This window comes from Lontra canadensis, unplaced genomic scaffold (assembly GCF_010015895.1).
Source record: "Lontra canadensis isolate GAN:19392208 unplaced genomic scaffold, GSC_riverotter_1.0 scaffold253, whole genome shotgun sequence".
NCBI lineage: Eukaryota > Metazoa > Chordata > Mammalia > Carnivora > Mustelidae > Lontra > Lontra canadensis.
Genome location: NW_022631247.1, coordinates 113,488 through 131,970, shown reverse-complemented (window position 1 = coordinate 131,970; position 18,483 = coordinate 113,488). Strand labels below are relative to the sequence as shown.

The 18,483-nt window shown below is 51.1% G+C and overlaps 1 protein-coding gene across 1 annotated transcript in view; it reads left to right on the top strand.

The window, feature by feature from the left end:
* Positions 1–18,483, top strand: part of LOC116862527 (PDZ domain-containing protein 2-like) — a 91,757-nt gene extending 73,274 nt beyond the window's left edge. The window contains exons 18-23 of the mRNA XM_032849855.1: positions 1,989–6,033; positions 6,774–6,891; positions 10,206–10,307; positions 10,966–11,227; positions 14,056–14,190; positions 15,497–18,483. Of these exons, the coding sequence (XP_032705746.1) occupies positions 1,989–6,033; positions 6,774–6,891; positions 10,206–10,307; positions 10,966–11,227; positions 14,056–14,190; positions 15,497–15,663 (4,829 nt within the window). The 3' untranslated portion in view covers positions 15,664–18,483. The remainder of the gene's footprint in view (positions 1–1,988; positions 6,034–6,773; positions 6,892–10,205; positions 10,308–10,965; positions 11,228–14,055; positions 14,191–15,496) is intronic.

Sequence of the window (18,483 nt, the reverse complement as noted above, 5' to 3'; positions counted from 1 at the left end):
GCATACTGAGGTCAGTAAGATGCTTTTGGCCTGGGTGACTGGTGCTGGGCCCGGCCAGCCGTCCTGAGCACTAATGCGTCTGCCTCAGCACCTCTGTGACCGACTCTAGCTAGGAAACTGCACCCACGTCTGCCGTGGCCTTCCGTACCTGCAACATCGTTTGCAAAGCCTGCCGGGCCCTCTTCCCCATCGTGTGCCATAATTGAGTCATCGTCCTTCCCATGATGTGATTGGGGAAGGGGGTGACATCAAGAACTGCCTCTGTGTCACTTAACCTCCCTCAAAAATGCTCTTCAGTTACACACTTTGCAATAAAGTCAGATTGTTAATAAAAATTTAGGGTTTGCTCAGCAAGTGGATCCGAAGCTAGAGAATAACCTTCACGTCCCCTCCTTTTGTCTCGTTGTGACTGTTCCCCATGGCTGGCACCAGCAGAAGCAGGAAAGTCATTCTGAAGCGAATTCAAAAGGTTGAGCAGAGAAGGACAGGAGCCCACGGAGTCAAGTCTTGGCATATCCCTCGCCTTTCGTGGCGGCCTGGGGAAGTTACATACAGTCTCCACGAGGTCTTGATGGGCCGACCTTGCTGTGGCCAGGTGCTGTCTACACAGAGGTCATGCAGTCAGGGTTTAGAGAATGGGGTAGGCTATGGGACTGACTTCCCAGGTGACCCCTGGCTGTACACTCTGTGGTCCTGCACCCATTGCTAAGCCACGCTGTGCCTCAGTTCCCTACTGTTCCAAAGCAGATGGAGACCAGACCCACCTCATGGTGTTGGGAGGAAAACTAAGTGCATGAGGAACTCGTAGCACAGTGCTAATAATTAGTCCTTCATTGTTGACACAGGGACTTCAGGAGGGGAAAGGCATATGCAATTAAGATGATTTGCGTGGGAGATGAGGAAGGAGTGTAACATTTGGGTAGACAGTCTTCTCAAAGCAGGTGCTTTCATTGTGACTGTGTCACTATAACCCCTGGTTCCTAAGAAAATAGCAAATCTACTGTTCTCTTCTATGCCAGTTTCCCCTGATTATCCGATGCCATGGGCCAGAGGCGCACAGATTAGCCTGAGGGTGTGCAGGGCCTTACAAGGAGGTACCCCCAGGACAGAGGCTCTCTGGGACCCACCTCCTGGAATGACCATGTCATGCCGTCCCTGGCATTGACACCTTTCCCTGCACCCTTCCCATCACATGCTCTTTCTTCCCTGCTCTCATTCCATTTTCTTCATCTTCCTCCTCATCTCCGTGTGGCCACCTCTTCCCCCGGAACCCCCGTCAGGTCACCACCCCTCTGTCCCCACTTCCCAGGTCACGTGGCCTTGCAGTACTCGCGGGCCTCTGAACACACTCAAGACACAGTCCAGGCATGGGTCCAGCTTGCATCCTTCTGCGGCTCCCCTGTGTCTTCCCAAATCTGCCTCCTCTCTCCTCTCCCGCACTGAGCCGTAAGTCCCCCAAGGTCCGCGCCTGACTGTGCAACACTGCACGGCTTACGACCCAAACCCTGAGGCCAAACCCACGACAAGCGCTACCGGAGACCCCAGACCTCCGCAGAATGAACCACAAAGTGAAGGGATGAACGAGCCTGACTCCTGAGGCTTTTGCCATCAGAGCAGATGGTGTCAAGAGACCCAGTGAAGGATTTCTGATGTCCCCATCCTTAAAAATTACCAAGGGAGAAAGGGGCAGAAACAGAGATTTATCCTGCCAGCCAGTCTGAGGGGTTTCAGCGCATCGAGAGCAGGGTGGAATTTGTTAGATGTGAGTGCTCTGTAATTTTAGAGGCAAGAACAGAACGACGGGAAGGCTACATTTAGGTTGTAGAAGGTCTTTCTGGAAAAAAAAAACACACACAGATTAAATTTTCCTTTTTTTTTTTTTTAATTACCAGTTTTTCTATTTTCTCACATTTTCCCCTGTCTCTCCCCTATCACCCCACCTCTTGTTTATATTCTCACCCCACCTTTCATTTATATTCTCAACCCAGGGCTGGATGGCCCCCCAGACCTCGTCCCTACCCCAGGGCAGAAGGGGACAGCTCATCCTGACCCCAGCGAGACCTCCATGGACATAGGGCAAGCCAGGCGGCCTGAGGACCCCAGAGAGCCAGTGGCACCCAGGGGTCCTGAGTCTGAGGACAGATGTCAAGTGGGACTCGGCCTGGAGCGCAGCTCATCCCCCAGGAAGACGGCAGCGGCTCGGCATGACTTCAGCAACACTCCAGCAGCCCCAGAAGCCAGCTCGCCCAGGAAGGCAGCTGCCCACGGGGGAGGACCTGAGGCAGAGCGAGCATCTCCAGCTGGTACCGCCCTGTCTCGAGACCTCACGTCCCAGGAGGAGAGACCGAAAGTTCCCGGTAACCACAGCAAGGCTCCACAGACAACAGCAGTCCTCGTACCCGAAAACTCCCGGGGCTCTGCTCTGCTCAAGGGAACGGACTCTGGGTCTGAGAGGGCCCCGCAGGCCAGCCCCACCCTGCCATCACCTGCTGACAAGGCTGATGGGGTGTGTGGCAGTGTCTCGGGCCACTGCTGCACCAGGGAACGCGGGGGCAGTCCGGTGACCGACATCGACAAACTCCTCAAGGAGCTGGATGCGTCAGAACCAAGACTCCGGTCTCCTCACAGAGGGGACCAGCTGACTCAAGAGGGACATTCTCAGGGCCAGCCTCCAGCAGGAGCTGGAAGCGGAGGTTCCCGCCCTGCCGAGCCAGTCCTGGGGAGCCAGACCCCCACCCCGAGGAGGACCTGGGCAGCTGCTGGCCAGCCCCCTCACCCACACTGGGCCTCCCAGCCTTCCGTTTTGGATTCCATTAATCCTGACAAACATTTTACTGTGAACAAAAACTTCCTGAGCAACTACTCTAGAAATTTCAGCAGTTTTCACGAAGACAGCATGTCCCTGTCAGGCCTCGGCGACAGCACAGAGCCATCCCTCTCATCCATGTATGGTGATGCAGAGGACTCGTCTTCTGACCCGGAATCACTCAGCGAAGCCCCACGAGCTTCCAGCGGGGACAACTGGTCACCCCCTCATTCTCGCCGGTCTTCTCACAAGGAAAACACTACGGAGTCTGAGGAGGAGCAAATCGAGATTTGTTCTCCAGATGGTTCCCCCAACCCCCGCTCAGCTACTGCTCCCGCCCCCGCCCAGCCTGCACCCTGCCCGGTGCCGGCCAGAGTGCTGCCGCTGAAGCACAGCGCGCTCAGTCAGGTGGTGGGAAACCCGCGCCAGAGAGCGTCCTTTGTCCCTAGCACCTCCTGCCCTTCGATTCCAGACTCTTCGCAGCCGTTTTCTCCCTTGGATACAAGCTCTCGGGAGCAGGAGCTTCATGCAGACCGAAGGCCGTCACGGAACCCCAGGCTCCCGTGTGAAGAAGAAACCCTGCAAGCCCCCCGCGCGGGCTCCGCTGTGGAGAGCGGCCGGCCCCCTAAGGCCGCCGGGCATTTCCACAGCCTTCCGGTCACTCTCCGCAGTCTGAACGTGGTAAACGGTCTAGAACATGACCTGCTCGGTGACAAAACGCCCAATAAAAAACAAGACACAAACGTCAATGCCACTGAAAATCCGTCCCCCTTCAGCGCGGATGTCCCTAAGAATGGAGAATCCGTTTTGACGAGCCTGCACGTCTCCGAAAGTCAGGGCGTGGATGACCCGCTCCAGAAACCAAAAATGATCTCCCGGAGGCCCATCATGGCCTGGTTTAAAGAAATAAACAAAAATAACCACGGCTCGGCCGCGCAGGGCAAAACGGAAAAGGAGCAGCCCGTGGTGCCCGCCAGGAGTCCTGACTCCAAAAGTCAGGGGTCGAGTTCCAGCCACAAAAAGGGGGTTGCTGGGCTTCAGAGCCCCCCACAGCTGAAAGTGAGCCTGGAAAATAAAGACCCACCTAAAAAAGGTTCCGTGGAAACACTGTTAAATAACGGTCAGAAACCCAAGTCCGGCCCTAAGCTGAAGAGACTGAGCATCAAAAGCAAGAGCAAGGTCACTGCCGAGGCCCCTGCGGCTCCTGCGGCCAAGGCCGGTGGGATGGACCCCAGGAAACCCCTCATTTCGCCCCAGGCCTCCCACAGAGCGCTTCCCAAGGGAGCAGCCCCCCGGTTCCACACTGCCGAGCCCGAGGAGCCGGAGAAGAGCGCCACAGCAGCCCCCAGGCCCCCGCAGTGCGTGCTGGAGAGCCGGCCGCCTGCTGCCTCGGGGTCGCCGAAGCCCCCCGCGTCCGAGACGAGCATCCCAGCCTCCGTTTCGCCCCACACCTCCCCCAGGACCCTTCCTGAGCAAGGCGCATGCCGTAGATCGCAGGCGGCTTTCCACCCGGAGCCTGACGGCCCTTACGCAGCCGCCCCCGCGTCTCCGCGGTGCAGCCCAGAGAGCAGGGCGCCCCCTGCAGCTTCGGGGAGCAGCGCGTCCCCAGCCGCCCGCGGGCAGGACGTCCCATCTCCAGGGCCAAGCGCGAGGCGCGGGTCCAGCCAGACGGATCCGGCACTGCAGGCAGCCCAACCAGGGGTGACTTGCGACAGAGGAAGCAAAATAGTTGCTGGCGATCCCCTAGAGAGAACCAACCAGCTGAAAATAGTGGAAATCTCTTGTGAGAGAATGCCAAAGAATGGCTGCGGTGACAAGCCCGCTGAGGGTGACAGACTAGGAGGGTTCTGGGCCCAGAGCAACTGTCAGGACAAGAGTGAAATCAGACCCTGTCACCAGTACCTGGAGCCGACCCCACATCAGCCATCATCGCTCCCATCTCGTGCCTCCCAGGTGGAGCCGGAAAGCCAGCGACCTTTCGGCGTGGCAAAACTGGCCTCTTCCTCCTCCTCCCCACAACTCCCTGCGAAAAAGGCCGATTCTTCCCAGCCGAAGGCAAGCCAGGCGTCAGGCTCCCTAGGGATGCCCAGGAATGGTGCAGCAGGGGGCCCAGCACTAGATGACCATCCATACTTCACACCAAGGCCGGCGACCAGGACCTACTCCATGCCTGCCCAGTTTTCAAGCCACTTTGGCCGGGAGGGGCATGGCCTGCCCAGCCCAGGTCGCTCGCATCGGGACAGCCAGATCCTTGCAACAAGTGGGGGCCTCCCTGAGGCCAAGGCAACCAGAGGCAGTGTCCTTGGCCTGGCTAATGGACAGGGCGTATATAGCGTAAAGCCCCTTCTGGAGACATCGAGGAACCTTCCGACCACAGATGAAGGGGATGTCCTTTCAGTGCAAGAAAGGAGCTGTCTAGTCACAGACAAAATCAAAGTCACCAGAAGACATTACTACCCTGAGCAGAACTATGAATCTACCTCATTTTTCTCTGTGAAGCAGAGGATCAAGTCTTTTGAGAACCTGGCCAATTCGGACCGGCTGGTGGCCAAGTCTGGGGCGTCCCCCTTTTTGTCAGTAAGCTCCAAGCCTCCCATCGGGAGACGGTCATCTGGCAGCATTGTTTCGGGGGGCCTCAGCCACCCTGTTGACGTGACAGCAAGGTTACTGAGACGCAGCCTGAGTTCCTGCAGCGAAAGCCAAAGTGAAGCCAGCACCCTCATCCCCCAAATGAGCAAGTCCCCGTCCAGCACGACGCTGACAGTCTCCCGGCAGAACCCAGCAGAGGCTGGGAACAAGGGCCCCGACCTGGACCCAAAGAAATCTTCTGGAATTCCCACCCCCACTGTGACTCCAGCCTCTCCCAGCAAGAGGAACAAGTCCTCCGTGCGCCACACCCAGCCGTCGCCCCTGTCCCGCTCCAAGCTCCAGGAGCTGCGTGCCCTGAGCATGCCAGACCTGGACAAGCTCTGCAGCGAGGATTTCCCGGCAAGGCCCACTGCCGGGCTCTTCAAAACCGAGCTGGAAATCGTCCCCAGGAGGTCACTCGGCTCTCCCGCTGGAGGCCTCGGTGGATCCACCGCCCTTCCATGCCCCATGAAGCCAGGGGATGGGGCCTGTCCAGGAAGAAGCAGCCCTAAAGCCAGTGAGCCTGGGGGACCCAGTGCGGCCCATCATGTGGGTGAAACCACCCGGGATCTGCCTTCTGGAAAAGGCTGGTCAGTCAAGTAAGTATCTGCCTCTCCCCTTTTATTCAAATAAACGTTTCAAAAAGAAGTAGGAACTAGCTTTAGGTTTATGGGAAGTTGCAGAGAGAACGCAGAGAGCTCCTGTGAAGAACCCCTCACCCAGCGCCTCCCGATGTGAACATCGGACGTATTCATGGTTCAGTTGGCAAAAGGAGTTAACACTGGCAGAACACGATGAACTAAACTACAGACTTCATTCTGATTTCACCGAACAAATTTCACTAACCCCCTTTTTCTCTTCCAGGATGCCACATTACGTTTAGCCCCTTTGTTTCTAATGTCAATACTAGAACATACAGTGCCTGCAGAGAAAGTCTTTGCTAGATTGTAGCCCAGGAGAGGAGCCTGGAAGGGATTTGGCACCTACCATGCACCTCGGGGGAGAACCTGGGCCTTTGAAGGTGACCAGAGTTCAGCAGAAAATTTCTAACATATTTTAAAGAATATTTTTTAGTGGGTCAGAAATTTTCTTTTAAGCTCCAGGATTGGTTCCCTAACATTCTGGAGGGATCCCAGAAGCCATAGTCCTTCCCCGAGCTGTTGGCAGCGAATAAGTTCCTATTAGAGCTCTCAGGATTCCCCTTGGTTTGCATGGAGAGTTGTTAGGAACGAAAGAGAGCATGATTTGGTAGAAAGGAGATCTTTTAAAATATGTCCTTATGAAATGGAAAAATCGCTTTTTTTCTTTAATGTTCTTCAAATATATTTATATTTTTTAGTTTGGATCAGCTTCTCATCTCAGCGGGGGACCAGCAAAGAGTGCAGTCTGTTCTGTCATCAGTGGGGTCCCCATCTACCGTCCTCACTCTCATTCAGGAAGCGAAAGCACAATCGGAGGTGAGCGAAACCGGACAAGTGGGGGCGAGGGAGCAGCGGCCGCGCGCATGCGCACTCAGACTGGGCCCCCGAGCCCAGAGAGCCCCGGGACCTGCAGTGGGTCCCGTGCGGGGAGCTCTTCAGCGGGGTCTGACTGCGGTCTCACTCCGCGGCTCGCTCCTCGAGCTAGGTAGGCCTTGTGGAATCCAGGCGCAGCTGCTGGTGTGACTCCCCAGTAGTGACGAGCTGCCTTCCTCACCCCCCACGTCTGGAGTGTGTCCCCCGAGGGTCCTCAGAACGGAAGTCGGGGCTTGGAGATGGGAGGGAAGGACCACAAGCGCATCCCTGGACCTCAACTACTTGTCAAGGGAGCCACCTGCTGGGGACGCGGGTTAGCGCGTCTGTGTAGCCCTGCCGGGGCCCGCAGCCCAGGAGCTTCTGAAGCCTGAGGTTCGAGACACGGTGGTCCTTACAGATGAGGTCCTTCAACAAACTGAAGCCATGGGTTCATATCTAGAATGTGTCGCTGAAGAACATTAATTTCTCAGGACTACCCATAGAGATTTGAACCCTAATAGTTGTTTAGAGAAACGAAGGAACTATGAACAAATCTTCTCGACTAGTAAGTCCGAGAACACTGTTCCAGAAATTCTCATATTACCCAGGAGGGCTGTGCTGTTGGCATCTACTGAGGAGTGAACCAGGATGGGGAAGAGACAGTGGCCCTTAGCTTATACTCCCTCTGGTCCTCAGCCCACTGGTTTGGGTCTGTGCGGTGAACCTCGAGACATCCAGTATTTTCACTTTTAGTAAAAGGGACTAGTCTGTCATCTCCCTTCTTCCTTCAACCTGTGACAATAAGCAAGCGTCGCCCTCCTGCAAGTCTTGTTCTGGCATCTCCAATCCAGGTGGCACGGTGGGATCACGGTTCACCGGGTCCCTTTTCCTCCAGACTAAATTACAGTGTTAGAGAAAATGGAGGAGAAAATCAAAAGGTCTCAACCAGCTCACAAACGGGATGCCATTTTCAGGGACCACAAACAAAAGGGGAGACTCTTTATGTGGACAGAATGCCAAGTGCCACCAGGAGAGGTGGGGGGCATCCTCTCGGGCCTCCCACCTCCCCTCTCACCTGGCTCTGGTTCCACACTTTGCACGAGACCATACTATGTTTTACTGTGGAAGGGCATTCCTGCCTGGATCAGAACGAGGCTTTCCCCCTTATAATCCTGCAGTCTTCACTTGCTTTCACGTGAGCAGAGATGTGCTCATGCCACCAACCCCAGAAGTTTCCTGCCTGCTTTTGTAGTGAGTGTGGTTTGTGGGGACGCTAAAAATGGAACTGTGCACGGCAATTCCCACGGCTTCCTGATGGAGGCGCTGTGAGAGATCAGAGGCAGAAAAATCAGTTGGGCCCCTCTGACCCCAGCACACCCAAACCTTGGGGAGCTCTCAGTGCATGTAGCTTCCCTGATGCTGTGCTGAGCTACTTAGAGATGAGATTTGGCCTGACACTCGTATCTTTAAACAGGAGTAGAAAATAAATTTGAGTAAATTAAAATTTTGGTGTTGTATCCTGGAATGCAAGAGAATTCCATTTTCAAATATTGTCTTTGCTCCCATAAAGGCATTTAAGTCTCTGAGAAGTACTATTTTAGTATCAGGCATCACCTCCCAGAAGCTACACAGAAGTCATTGACCAGACCACATGCTCCCATTTTCACTGAGAAAGCCTGGTCCTCATTCCCTGCACCAAGCAGGGTCTGACTGCGGAAACGGCTGGACTTGACCGTCAGTCTGCGCGATATTCTAGTGTCGGCCTGTGGGGATTTGGGTTGAATGAACGTCTTTCGGGAGGTGTAAAATGCTTGGGGTTGCGCTTTAGCACACACTAATAGGACTGAACTCTTTTTCTTTTAAATACTGGGTTCCCTCCCTAGCACACTACGGAGATGGTTCTCTCTGTTTAGTGTTTTCACTCTTTCTCATCAAAGCAACACTGAAGGGTTATTCTTACTAGATTCTTTTCTCTTGCTGGGCTGGGAACACCTTGAACTGACAGATTGTATATCACTCCGTGGGGAACCTAGCAATGCAGACCTTTAAGATGGTGCTCCATCAGATAGTGTGGGAGCGAAGGAAGTCACCATTCAGAATAATTAGCCCAACTCAGTTATCTGAAGTATTTTATTTCAAAATATCTTTTGTTTGGTGCTTGAAACATAGGACAGTCTTTTGCTACTTAACCCTAGGACACTACTAGGAATGTTCTAGTCTCGATAAGAGTTGACAGTTTTAAGGTAGTTTATATGTTTTAACATATTTTGTATTTTATGATAGTTCCTTACCTGCACCTGAAATCCAGTGAACTGAACATGACAGGACAGGGACATAAATCAGTGGCCTCAGTGTCTCTCATCCTGCCTCCTCTTGGCACTACTTCTCTCTGTTCTTGTTGACACTGGCTTGGCTCGACTGTAGACGTACACAGCTGTGCAATAAAGAATCCCCTTCGTTATCAGATGATGTGCTCTGCTCAGATTTGGGAAGGCATTCTCTGGTGCCTGGAAGAGCTCCTAAATTGTCCGCTGCCCCTGCTGCGTCCTGGTTCATGTCCACCCTGCGGACCTGCAGCTACAGGGTGTCCCTCAAAACGCCTTCCTGTCAGCACCACCCAGGAGGGGTGCAGGACGCTTGAGACGAAGCTCTTCCCATTCCAGTGTTGTGCGAAAGCTCCCGAGTAACCACCGGGTTTGTGCTGAGCAGCTCGACGGCCCTGCACCAGGACTCACTTGCATCAGAGCTTCCTAACCCTTGGCACGAGGGACAGACAGCCGACTCTTGAATAGCACAGGTCCACTTATGCACCAGATTTTTACAGAATTATAAATGCATTCTTCTATGATTTTCCTTTTTTTTAAGATTTTATTTGTATTTGCCAGAGAGAGAGATCAATCACAAGCAGGGGGAACGGCAAGCAGAGGGAGAAGCAGACTCCTCACTGAGCAGAGAGCCCGATGTGGGCTCGATCCCAGGACCCCAGGATGATGAGCTGAACCGAAGGCAGACGCTTAACCCACTGAGCCACCCAGGCGCCCCTTCCTTATGATTTTCTTAATCACCTTTTTCTCTAGCTTTATACAACACAGAGAACATGTATAACATGCATTAACCAGCTGTTTCTGTTCTGAGTAAGGCTTCCAGCCAATGGCAGGTTATTAGTGGTTAAGTTTTAGGGTCAGCATTCTCTGCAGATTTGATGGAGCAGAGGTCGGTGAGCCGCCCCCCGGGTTATTCAGAGGCCAGCTGGACTTTTTTCTGTTTCTCTTTACTAGAATAAAGAAGATGTTTGCTTCATAGTCTTGAATAAAAAAGAAGGCTCAGGTCTGGGATTCACTGTGGCAGGAGGGACAGACGTGGAGCCAAAATCAATTGTGGTAAGTGACCACATCAAGATGCTCTCTGGGAGGTCACTCCTGATGCAGCCTCAGAGGTGACGAGGACAAAATCCTGTCCGTGTGTTCTAAGAACGCTGGTGTTTGTTTCCTCCTAATAGAGCAAAAATGGAAAAGTAGGGGACAGACATTACTAGTCACTGGCAAAGATAACACACATTTACCACAGAGTGACCTATTCGATGCCAATATATATAACCACAGTTTTCTGGAGTTTCCTCATATTTACCTGAACATTTTGTTTAAGCACTGGAAAACACTAGAATTAACTGACCAGATCTGCATATGCTTCTGAAATTACTTCCTTCTCAAGAACCACCTCCAATTTTAGATCACTCGAAGGCCTCTGAGATTACCCGTGAGACCAGACCAGGTCCTGTTTGTTTTTGTGACCTTTCTGCCCCACGAAGCGCCACACACAGATTAGACGCTAGCGAGAAGTTGAGGGGAAAATGTATTGTATTCAGATGCCGGCACTGACATTTGTAATTCCATCCCTCACTGCATATAGGCTTTCAGTGAACGTTTGTAGGATTTTGCAAACTTGCCTGTAGAAAGTTCTCTACTACAGATTTGCATCGGCCCTCTTGCTTTTACTGAAGGTTCCAAATACTTTGGCTTTTGTCTTTCCTCGCTCCAGGTGCACAGGGTGTGTTCTCAGGGGGCTGCTTCTCAGGAAGGGACTGTGAACCGAGGGGATTTCCTTCTGTCCGTCAATGGCGCCTCACTGGCTGGCTTAGCCCATGGGGACGTCCTCAAGATTCTGCACCAAGCACAGCTGCACAGAGATGTCCTCGTGGTCATCAAGAAAGGGAACGATCAGCCCAGACCCTCCAGTAGGCAGGAAGCCAACGGGAAGGGCTCGCTCTCCAGAAAGACCAGCACCCTGGAGCCCGGTTTAGGTAAGACACCAGCTCAACAGCTGGCAGGGAGTGGGCAGCCGGCAGAGTAGATCCTGGCTGGACAAAAAGGAACTTAACTACTGCTCTCGGGGTCTGCAAAATCAAATGGAGGGGCCCCTGGGTGGCTCAGTTAGTTAAGCATTGGACTCTTGATTTTGACTCAGGTCAAAAAAATCTCAGAGTTGTGAGATTGAGCCCTGCATCAGGCTCCACACCGGGCTTGGACCCTACTTGGGATTCTTTCTCTCCCTCTGCTCTTCCCACTGCCCCCCAAATCATCCCCCCCTCAAAAAAAGAAGAAATAAGAAATCAAATGTAGTAAAGTCTAATGTTTGTGGATGCTTCTTGAAAAAAGTGTTCCTAGTAAGTTAGAAACCACTGCCCCCTGTAGTGAAAGCCATACTGTTGAAGACTTAACGACTGTTTGACGGTTTCTCCGCCTGTGAGGGAAAGGGAAGCCCTTTCACAGCTATATCTTCTTAGGACTTAAGTGGCCAGTAGGTAAAACACAAAACTCTTGTGATAAGGGGAATCATGGAGAGTATGCAGAAATTGCAGAACTACCGTTTGTCCTTGAAAACACCAGGGTTTATATTCTTTCCGGTTTTAGAAGAACATAAGGAAATGAGGAGGCACAGATGTTTGAAAACAGACTCTAGCCTTAACCAACAGAACTTATAAAGAGGTTCAGAAGTGGATTTCCTAAGCGCTGTCCATCCTGTTATCACAAGGCTCACTGGGAAGGCATATGAGCTATTTGCTCAGAACTAAGTACCACTTCTATTTCTGAAGCACTGGGCTGAATGCGGCCTTCAAGAGAACTACTTCAGACCTCTGTGGTGGTTTCTCTCTTGGAGTTCAGGAGCAATGTCTTCAGTCCTGAAAGCAAGAAGAACCTGTGGAAGCTCAGGCTTCAGCTCCTCCTTCTGAGGAGGCCTTTGGTTTCTTCTCAACATCTCTCCCTAATAAAGTCAAGGGAAGCTGAATTCCTCTCTTCAACTTGGCCTCATGGTGGCCTGGGCCATCCATGATTGCTTTGCTGAAAACAGCACTCATTTCTGCCAAACAGGTGGGAAACTCTTCTTGTCCAGATGCCTCCACGGGCCTGGAGGATTCTCACCCTTCTCCTCTGTTGTCTTGCTTTTGCGCTGCTTGAAGACTGAAACCCTTCCCAGTATTGGTAAACACCTTAAGTCATCAGACCGTGTCACGCTCACCTTTGCCCCAGCGCTGTCTCCATTACTTCGTATGTTCTCAGTGGATCCGAGAAACTTAACGTCACAGGAAACCACTTGGCGCTTAATCCCAGCAACTTCCAGAATGTTTAAGACTCATGTACTCAGGATACAGAAGGCTATCCTGTTATTTATAATCATTAAGTATTCCTGGGACACCTTCAGAACATCTGGTCTTGAACCAGATTCTACAGAGTCACCAAATCATAAGCACTTTCAGGACTTAAACTTTATTTTTTCATATTCCTATTCCTTAAAATTCCCCTGCCCAGGGCTCCACCTGAACCCAAGGAACTATCCTTTCACGTGCCCTGAGAGTATCCCACTTGGAGACGGAGGCAGGAGGTTGCACAGGGCCATCCTCCTGCCCAGCAAATTCACCGGCTCAATGAAATCAGAAACCCTGAAGGGTGAGGGCGGAGGCCGGGGTCCTGAGTCACTAGCTTTCTAAGGTGCCTAGGGGTTTCAATAGAACCGGGCCAGAGCTGAGAGCTACTGTAATAGGCCTGTTCTGTTTACCAGCAAGCGACTGACCTACTGAAAACCATGCTGCTCCTGTCTACACATTGCCTTCAGACCCCGCAGAACATGGAGTGACCTTCTCTAAGCCACACTAATGGACTGACCTTTCTGTTCAAAGGCAGGGATGCTGGCTACCTTGGCCTCAAGCCCCAAGGGGGCAGTTCAATCTGTGGTCCCTCCCCTGCCTCCCAGAGAGCTCGGCATGCCTTTCCACTCACCTCTTCAAATCCTTCACCAGCGCAGTGTGTCAGGAAGAGGAGTAAGAGGCAAGCTCACCATCGCTACTCAGATCTCAGGATGGATCCCAGCCGGGCCTCTCCAAACCAGCACACAGAGCGGGCACACTTTGGTTGCAGTGGAGGACCCACCGCCATGGAAACGTGCCTCCCACACTCTGCACCCTGCCATGGAGAGAGGCGAGGGCCGCTGGTGCATGATAAGCATGCACGGCCGAAGGGGGAAGGCGCGGAGCTCTGGGGTCCACAATCAGTCTCCTGTGAGGGTGTTGCAGGCTATCAGTCCTGGCCTGTGACACACGGCAGGAGATCGGATCTGATTCCCCAAGCGTGGCTTCACCGAGACACACCACCACAGCGCGTGGAGCTTGCCATGAGCAGTCTGGCCTTTGAGGGTTTCTCCTTGGGCACCAGAGCCACCTCCATGCTTCCAGAAAGTGCTGAGGGGAGCCTGCATGGCTCAGTCCGTGGAGCATCCGGCTCTTGATTTCATCTCAGGTCACGATCCTGGGGTCCTGGAATCGAGCCCCGCGTGGGGCTCTGAGCACAGCGGGGAGTCTGCATCTCTCCCTCTCTCCCTGGCCCTTCCCCTGCTCATGTGCACGTGCTCTTTCAAATAAATACATAAATCTTTAAAGAAAATGCCTCGAAGAGCAAATGGTGCAGGTACAGCAGGAACACAGCCACGAGGTCAGCTCCAAATCTGAGAGACCCATCCTCACGCTGGTTTCAGAGGTAGATGGGACTCGGGTGCTAGGGTAAGACACTTGGGGGATGGGAGAGGAGGTGATGAGTGTCCTTGTCATTTCCATCCTTCCAAATGTCGTTGCTGCAGGGAGAAGCCTTCCTTCACACGATGCGCTGTGTGTCGAAGTGCTGAAGACCTCCGCTGGGCTGGGATTGAGTCTGGACGGAGGGAAATCCTCAACGGCGGGAGACGGGCCCCTGTTCATTAAGAGAGTATACAAAGGTAATGCCCTGGAAAAGCCAGGCGGCTCTCTCCTGTGTGTGCCTGTGCCTTCCATTTAGAAAACGTTTGCATTCTGTCACATACAGGGTGTACTGTATGTCAACCCTGTTGTATTTTACGTGTTTGAACTCCTGTTGCCCCCCCCCAATAATCCTATCAAATAGGTACGATTATCCCTGTTTCACAAAAGACGGTGTGTGCCACGGGGGAATTACACAAGCACCGAAGGTCACACGGACAGAAGGGGCAAAACGAGGCTTGGACCTAGGCAGTCAGGCGCCAGGGTCAGCATCCCTAACCTCTACACCAGAGCCCAAACTCCATGTTCGTAACTAATGTTAGCTGGGACTGATGTAAACATACCAAGCCAGTGCCATCAAGAATTGCCTGTCAGGGTAATTACCATGGACCGAGATAGTATTCGTTTCGAATACTAGACTTCAATTACAGGACTTCAGGAAAGGATGCTGAGAGCAGTAAAGATGATTGAAACATGTGGTAGATAAGAGGTCTCTTTATGAACTTGATCAGTCATTTTATGATCTTGGACAGTTCTCACAAATCTCTTCAGGTTCTCAAGCTAAACAATTATATTAAAAGTATAATTATCCTGGGGATGCCTAGGTGGCTCAGCTGGTTAAGCAGTTGACTCTTGATTTCGGCTCAGTTCCTAATCTCAGGGTCCTGAGATGGAGCCCCCTGTGGGGGGGGGGGGGGTCCACGCTCAGCAGGGAGTCAGCTTGCAAATTCTCTCTCCCCCTCTGCCGCTCACCCCCCAGCTCTCACACATGCTAATTCTAAACAATTTTCTAAAAAGTATTATTATACTAATACCAGTACATAGAAAAATCTACTGTATGTCATATTCTATGTAATGTCATAGTATTAAGAGTATCCATATGTGGTATATGTAGCACACCCACAAGCTTGTCGTACAGACAGCGGTGATGGGGAAGTACGTAGGGCCGTGTAAGTATTCTCCATAGGCACCGGGGGGCCGTCACAGTATACCGGATAGAGGCGGAACCTGTTTTCCTGCGTCAACTGTCCGTCTGGATTTTGATTATATATGTTGAAATTTGCCTTCTCCTAGTCCATAGCGTGTTTGAGGGAATTTGAGTATTTTTACATAGCTAAATTTCTTTTCATGGGTATACGCTCTGTGTGTTTTAAGGACTGTTTCCCTTTCCTAAGAATCATGGGCGTGTCGTTCAGAGATTTTTCTCATTTGAGTTTTTAGCTCGCCCAGAATTTACCTGAAATCCTGCGAGGTTGCCCCGGCATTGCTGTCTGTTTATTCTCACAGGTGGAGCAGCCGAACAAGCGGGAACAATCGAAGCCGGAGATGAAATTCTTGCCATTAACGGGAAACCCCTGGTGGGGCTCATGCACTTTGATGCCTGGACTATTATGAAGTCAGTCCCGGAGGGACCCGTGCAGTTGCTGATTCGGAAGCACAGGAATTCTTCCTGAAACAGGCACCAGGAGTGACGCTCACGAGTGGGGCTTGTTACATTTTTTAACAACCACCTCCTTTTCTCAGTTCCCTTACTTTAGCAAATCAGAACAACTTCTTTCAACACTGGGTTCCTAAAACAGCACAGGAACCTTGGTATAGGCAAGGACAACAGAAATCTCCAGGTTTTTACATCTTTGTGGAGCTGACCTCTTGTGTGTGCGACGGCAATGGCGCTGACCTCTGGAAGCCTTCTACCCGGATGACCGAGGCCAGGAGGGATCCTTTTTTTCCGGTGCCTCTTCCCTCCCTTTTTGTGTTTATTGATGGGGACACAAGATGTGGCATGCCCTTCTTCATTCAAAATATTTACTTAAGACCTTCGCGTCCTTCCTGCCTCCTCGCTCAGCAGACCTAATCCTGGTAGTGAGGGAGCCAACCAAGTCTGAGGGGCGACGCGAATGTCACAAATAAAGGACTACAGTTTTATATAATTTTGTAAGTAAGAGAATGCTTTCAGGCACATTCAGTGGAAGGAGCTGTAGGTCTGTACATTATGGTGAAAAGAAAGTGAGACTTAAAAAAATCAGTTCTGACCTAACAGTTAAGCTGAGCTCAGGAATTATCCAAAAATGAAAAAGCAAAATCCGGAAAGTGGTATTTTTTTAGTGAGTGTCCTGTGCACTGTGTGGCTGCAGGGTTCACTCCGTGGGTTACTGATCATCATGAAGTGTTGATCGTGATCTGAAAGTGTAAGTCGTAAGGCTATTTTACAGAAACGCTGTTCTGATAAACCGTACTAACTAGCCATGAACTCTGCTGCTTAGAACGAGCAGCGGGTTCCAGCTCTGAAAGCACCTTGCACATGGTTCGGAACTTGTCTTGAGTAAGTGCTTGAATTCAAGACCAGTCAACACAGGAGTGGGCAGAAATACTATAGTCACTGGGTTTCCATTTCTATATTTCATGCACTCCCAACACTGAGCTAAATTTTTAGTAATCTTTTTAGCATCCTTGGATTTATAAACATAGGCATTACATTTACAATCCAAAGGGCAGAGCTTAAAAATCATCCTTTTGGGACTTTGGTTGGTTGGTTTTCCCCCTGGCCAACAAGCTTAAGAAACGGCCCCTTTCTAAGCACCAGCCCACCTTCCTGACCTGGCTGTGACGACGCCCCTGCAGGGACTGCTTGCTGCTGGTGTTTTCCTGTTTTGCAAATTCTTCCTTTGGCCCAAACTGTTCCCTGCAGAAGACTGGCGTGACTCACACTGCCCGTGAAGCTGGTCCCGGCTGCTCTCCTGTCAAAGCATGACTTCTCCCCGTAGCCGCTCCCAGTCAATATGCTCTTGCTCCCGGTCCCAAAACTGGCTCCTCTCCTTCGTACTGCACCTTCTTTTCTTAAATTCCAAACCTCCGTCAGCTTCACTTACCAAAATGTAAAAAGAAGACAACGGGGAATGCGGGTGAGTCACTCTTTCAAGGTAAAGAAACAGAACTGTGTTGCACAACCCCGACCCGAGAGGGACCCAGACCAGCTGCTCCAGTCCTGGGACTACGGGTGAGGACGCCAAACTGCGTGCGGGACGCCGCCCAGGTTTTGTGCTGGACGCTTCCTTCAGTAACCTGCAGCCTGGATCTGTGGCTTAGAGAACAGAAGTGAGGTCACTGTACACCCGCCCCTGCCCCCATCACGGAGATGCTCGCGCTGTCACCTTTGTACATCGTTTTCCGAGGGACTCCTCCCTTACCATAAAACCTCTGCCGAGTTGGCCCACAGGGGTCTCTCGGATGAGAATGAAGTATCTGGCTGGTGTGAGCCCAGACTTCTCATTTTTTTTAAACAGGTTATACAGAAGAGAATGTAGTACAAGAGTTAGCTAGAAAGACATGACTCATGTAACTTCTACTTTTCACTACACTTCCTGGTAGGATTCTGTAGGCAGTCAGTGCAAGGTGCATGCTAGATTGTTTTTAAGTCTCTGGGGTCAGGGGTGTGGTTTCTGCTTTCTTGCCTAAGTGGTAAGAATATTTGCCTCCACTCTTCCAGCTGTGCCTCCTAGTAAGAAATTCACAGTCCTATGTGAACAGACCGGAATTTCTAGAGCAGTTCAGCGCAATGGAACAGTCTCCTTCCGAGTCTCTGATCATCTTCTCTGAAAAGGACAAGGGTGGACCTTTCACTCACTGAAGTAGGCTAAAGTCATCACTTCTAGTATATCTTGCCAGAAGGGTTTCCCTGGCCAACAGTTGGAACTTAAGGGAGAAAGCAAAAGGCTAAACTATCTCTGACCCTCAGATCGAAAGCTACTTATTTGTCTTCAGTGTTCAAGGCATGACTAGTATTTCTAATGAGTCTAATCCCCACACTTCCTGAAGTGAGCACTAATGGTATTCTATTATCCTACTAAAACTTTCATTGTTTCAGTTTTCTAATGCATCAGTCATCCACAATAAGCTATGAGGGTAAATACGTGTTGTAACAAGTAAACTGTAGTTGCAAGGATATTCTGTGAAGATTGAAATAAGTTGGATTGCATTTCTGTCCTCCGAAACACATCTCATTTAATTTTATGGTTGACTTAATTGGCACCACACCTGTTGTATGATATTCTACATTATCCTTTATTTATGTAAAATAAAATGCCTTATATATTATGGAAGAGTAAGTGCAATAATATGAAATAGCCTGTACATTTTTAAAATGTTGTCGCCAAGTTATGTAAATCCACATCTCTGTAAACAACCTTTTTTAAGTAATTTTAAAAAAATAAACACTCTGCTTACTACTTTTTTTTTTTAATTCTGCCATCTATAAAGTAACCTTGTAAAATCTT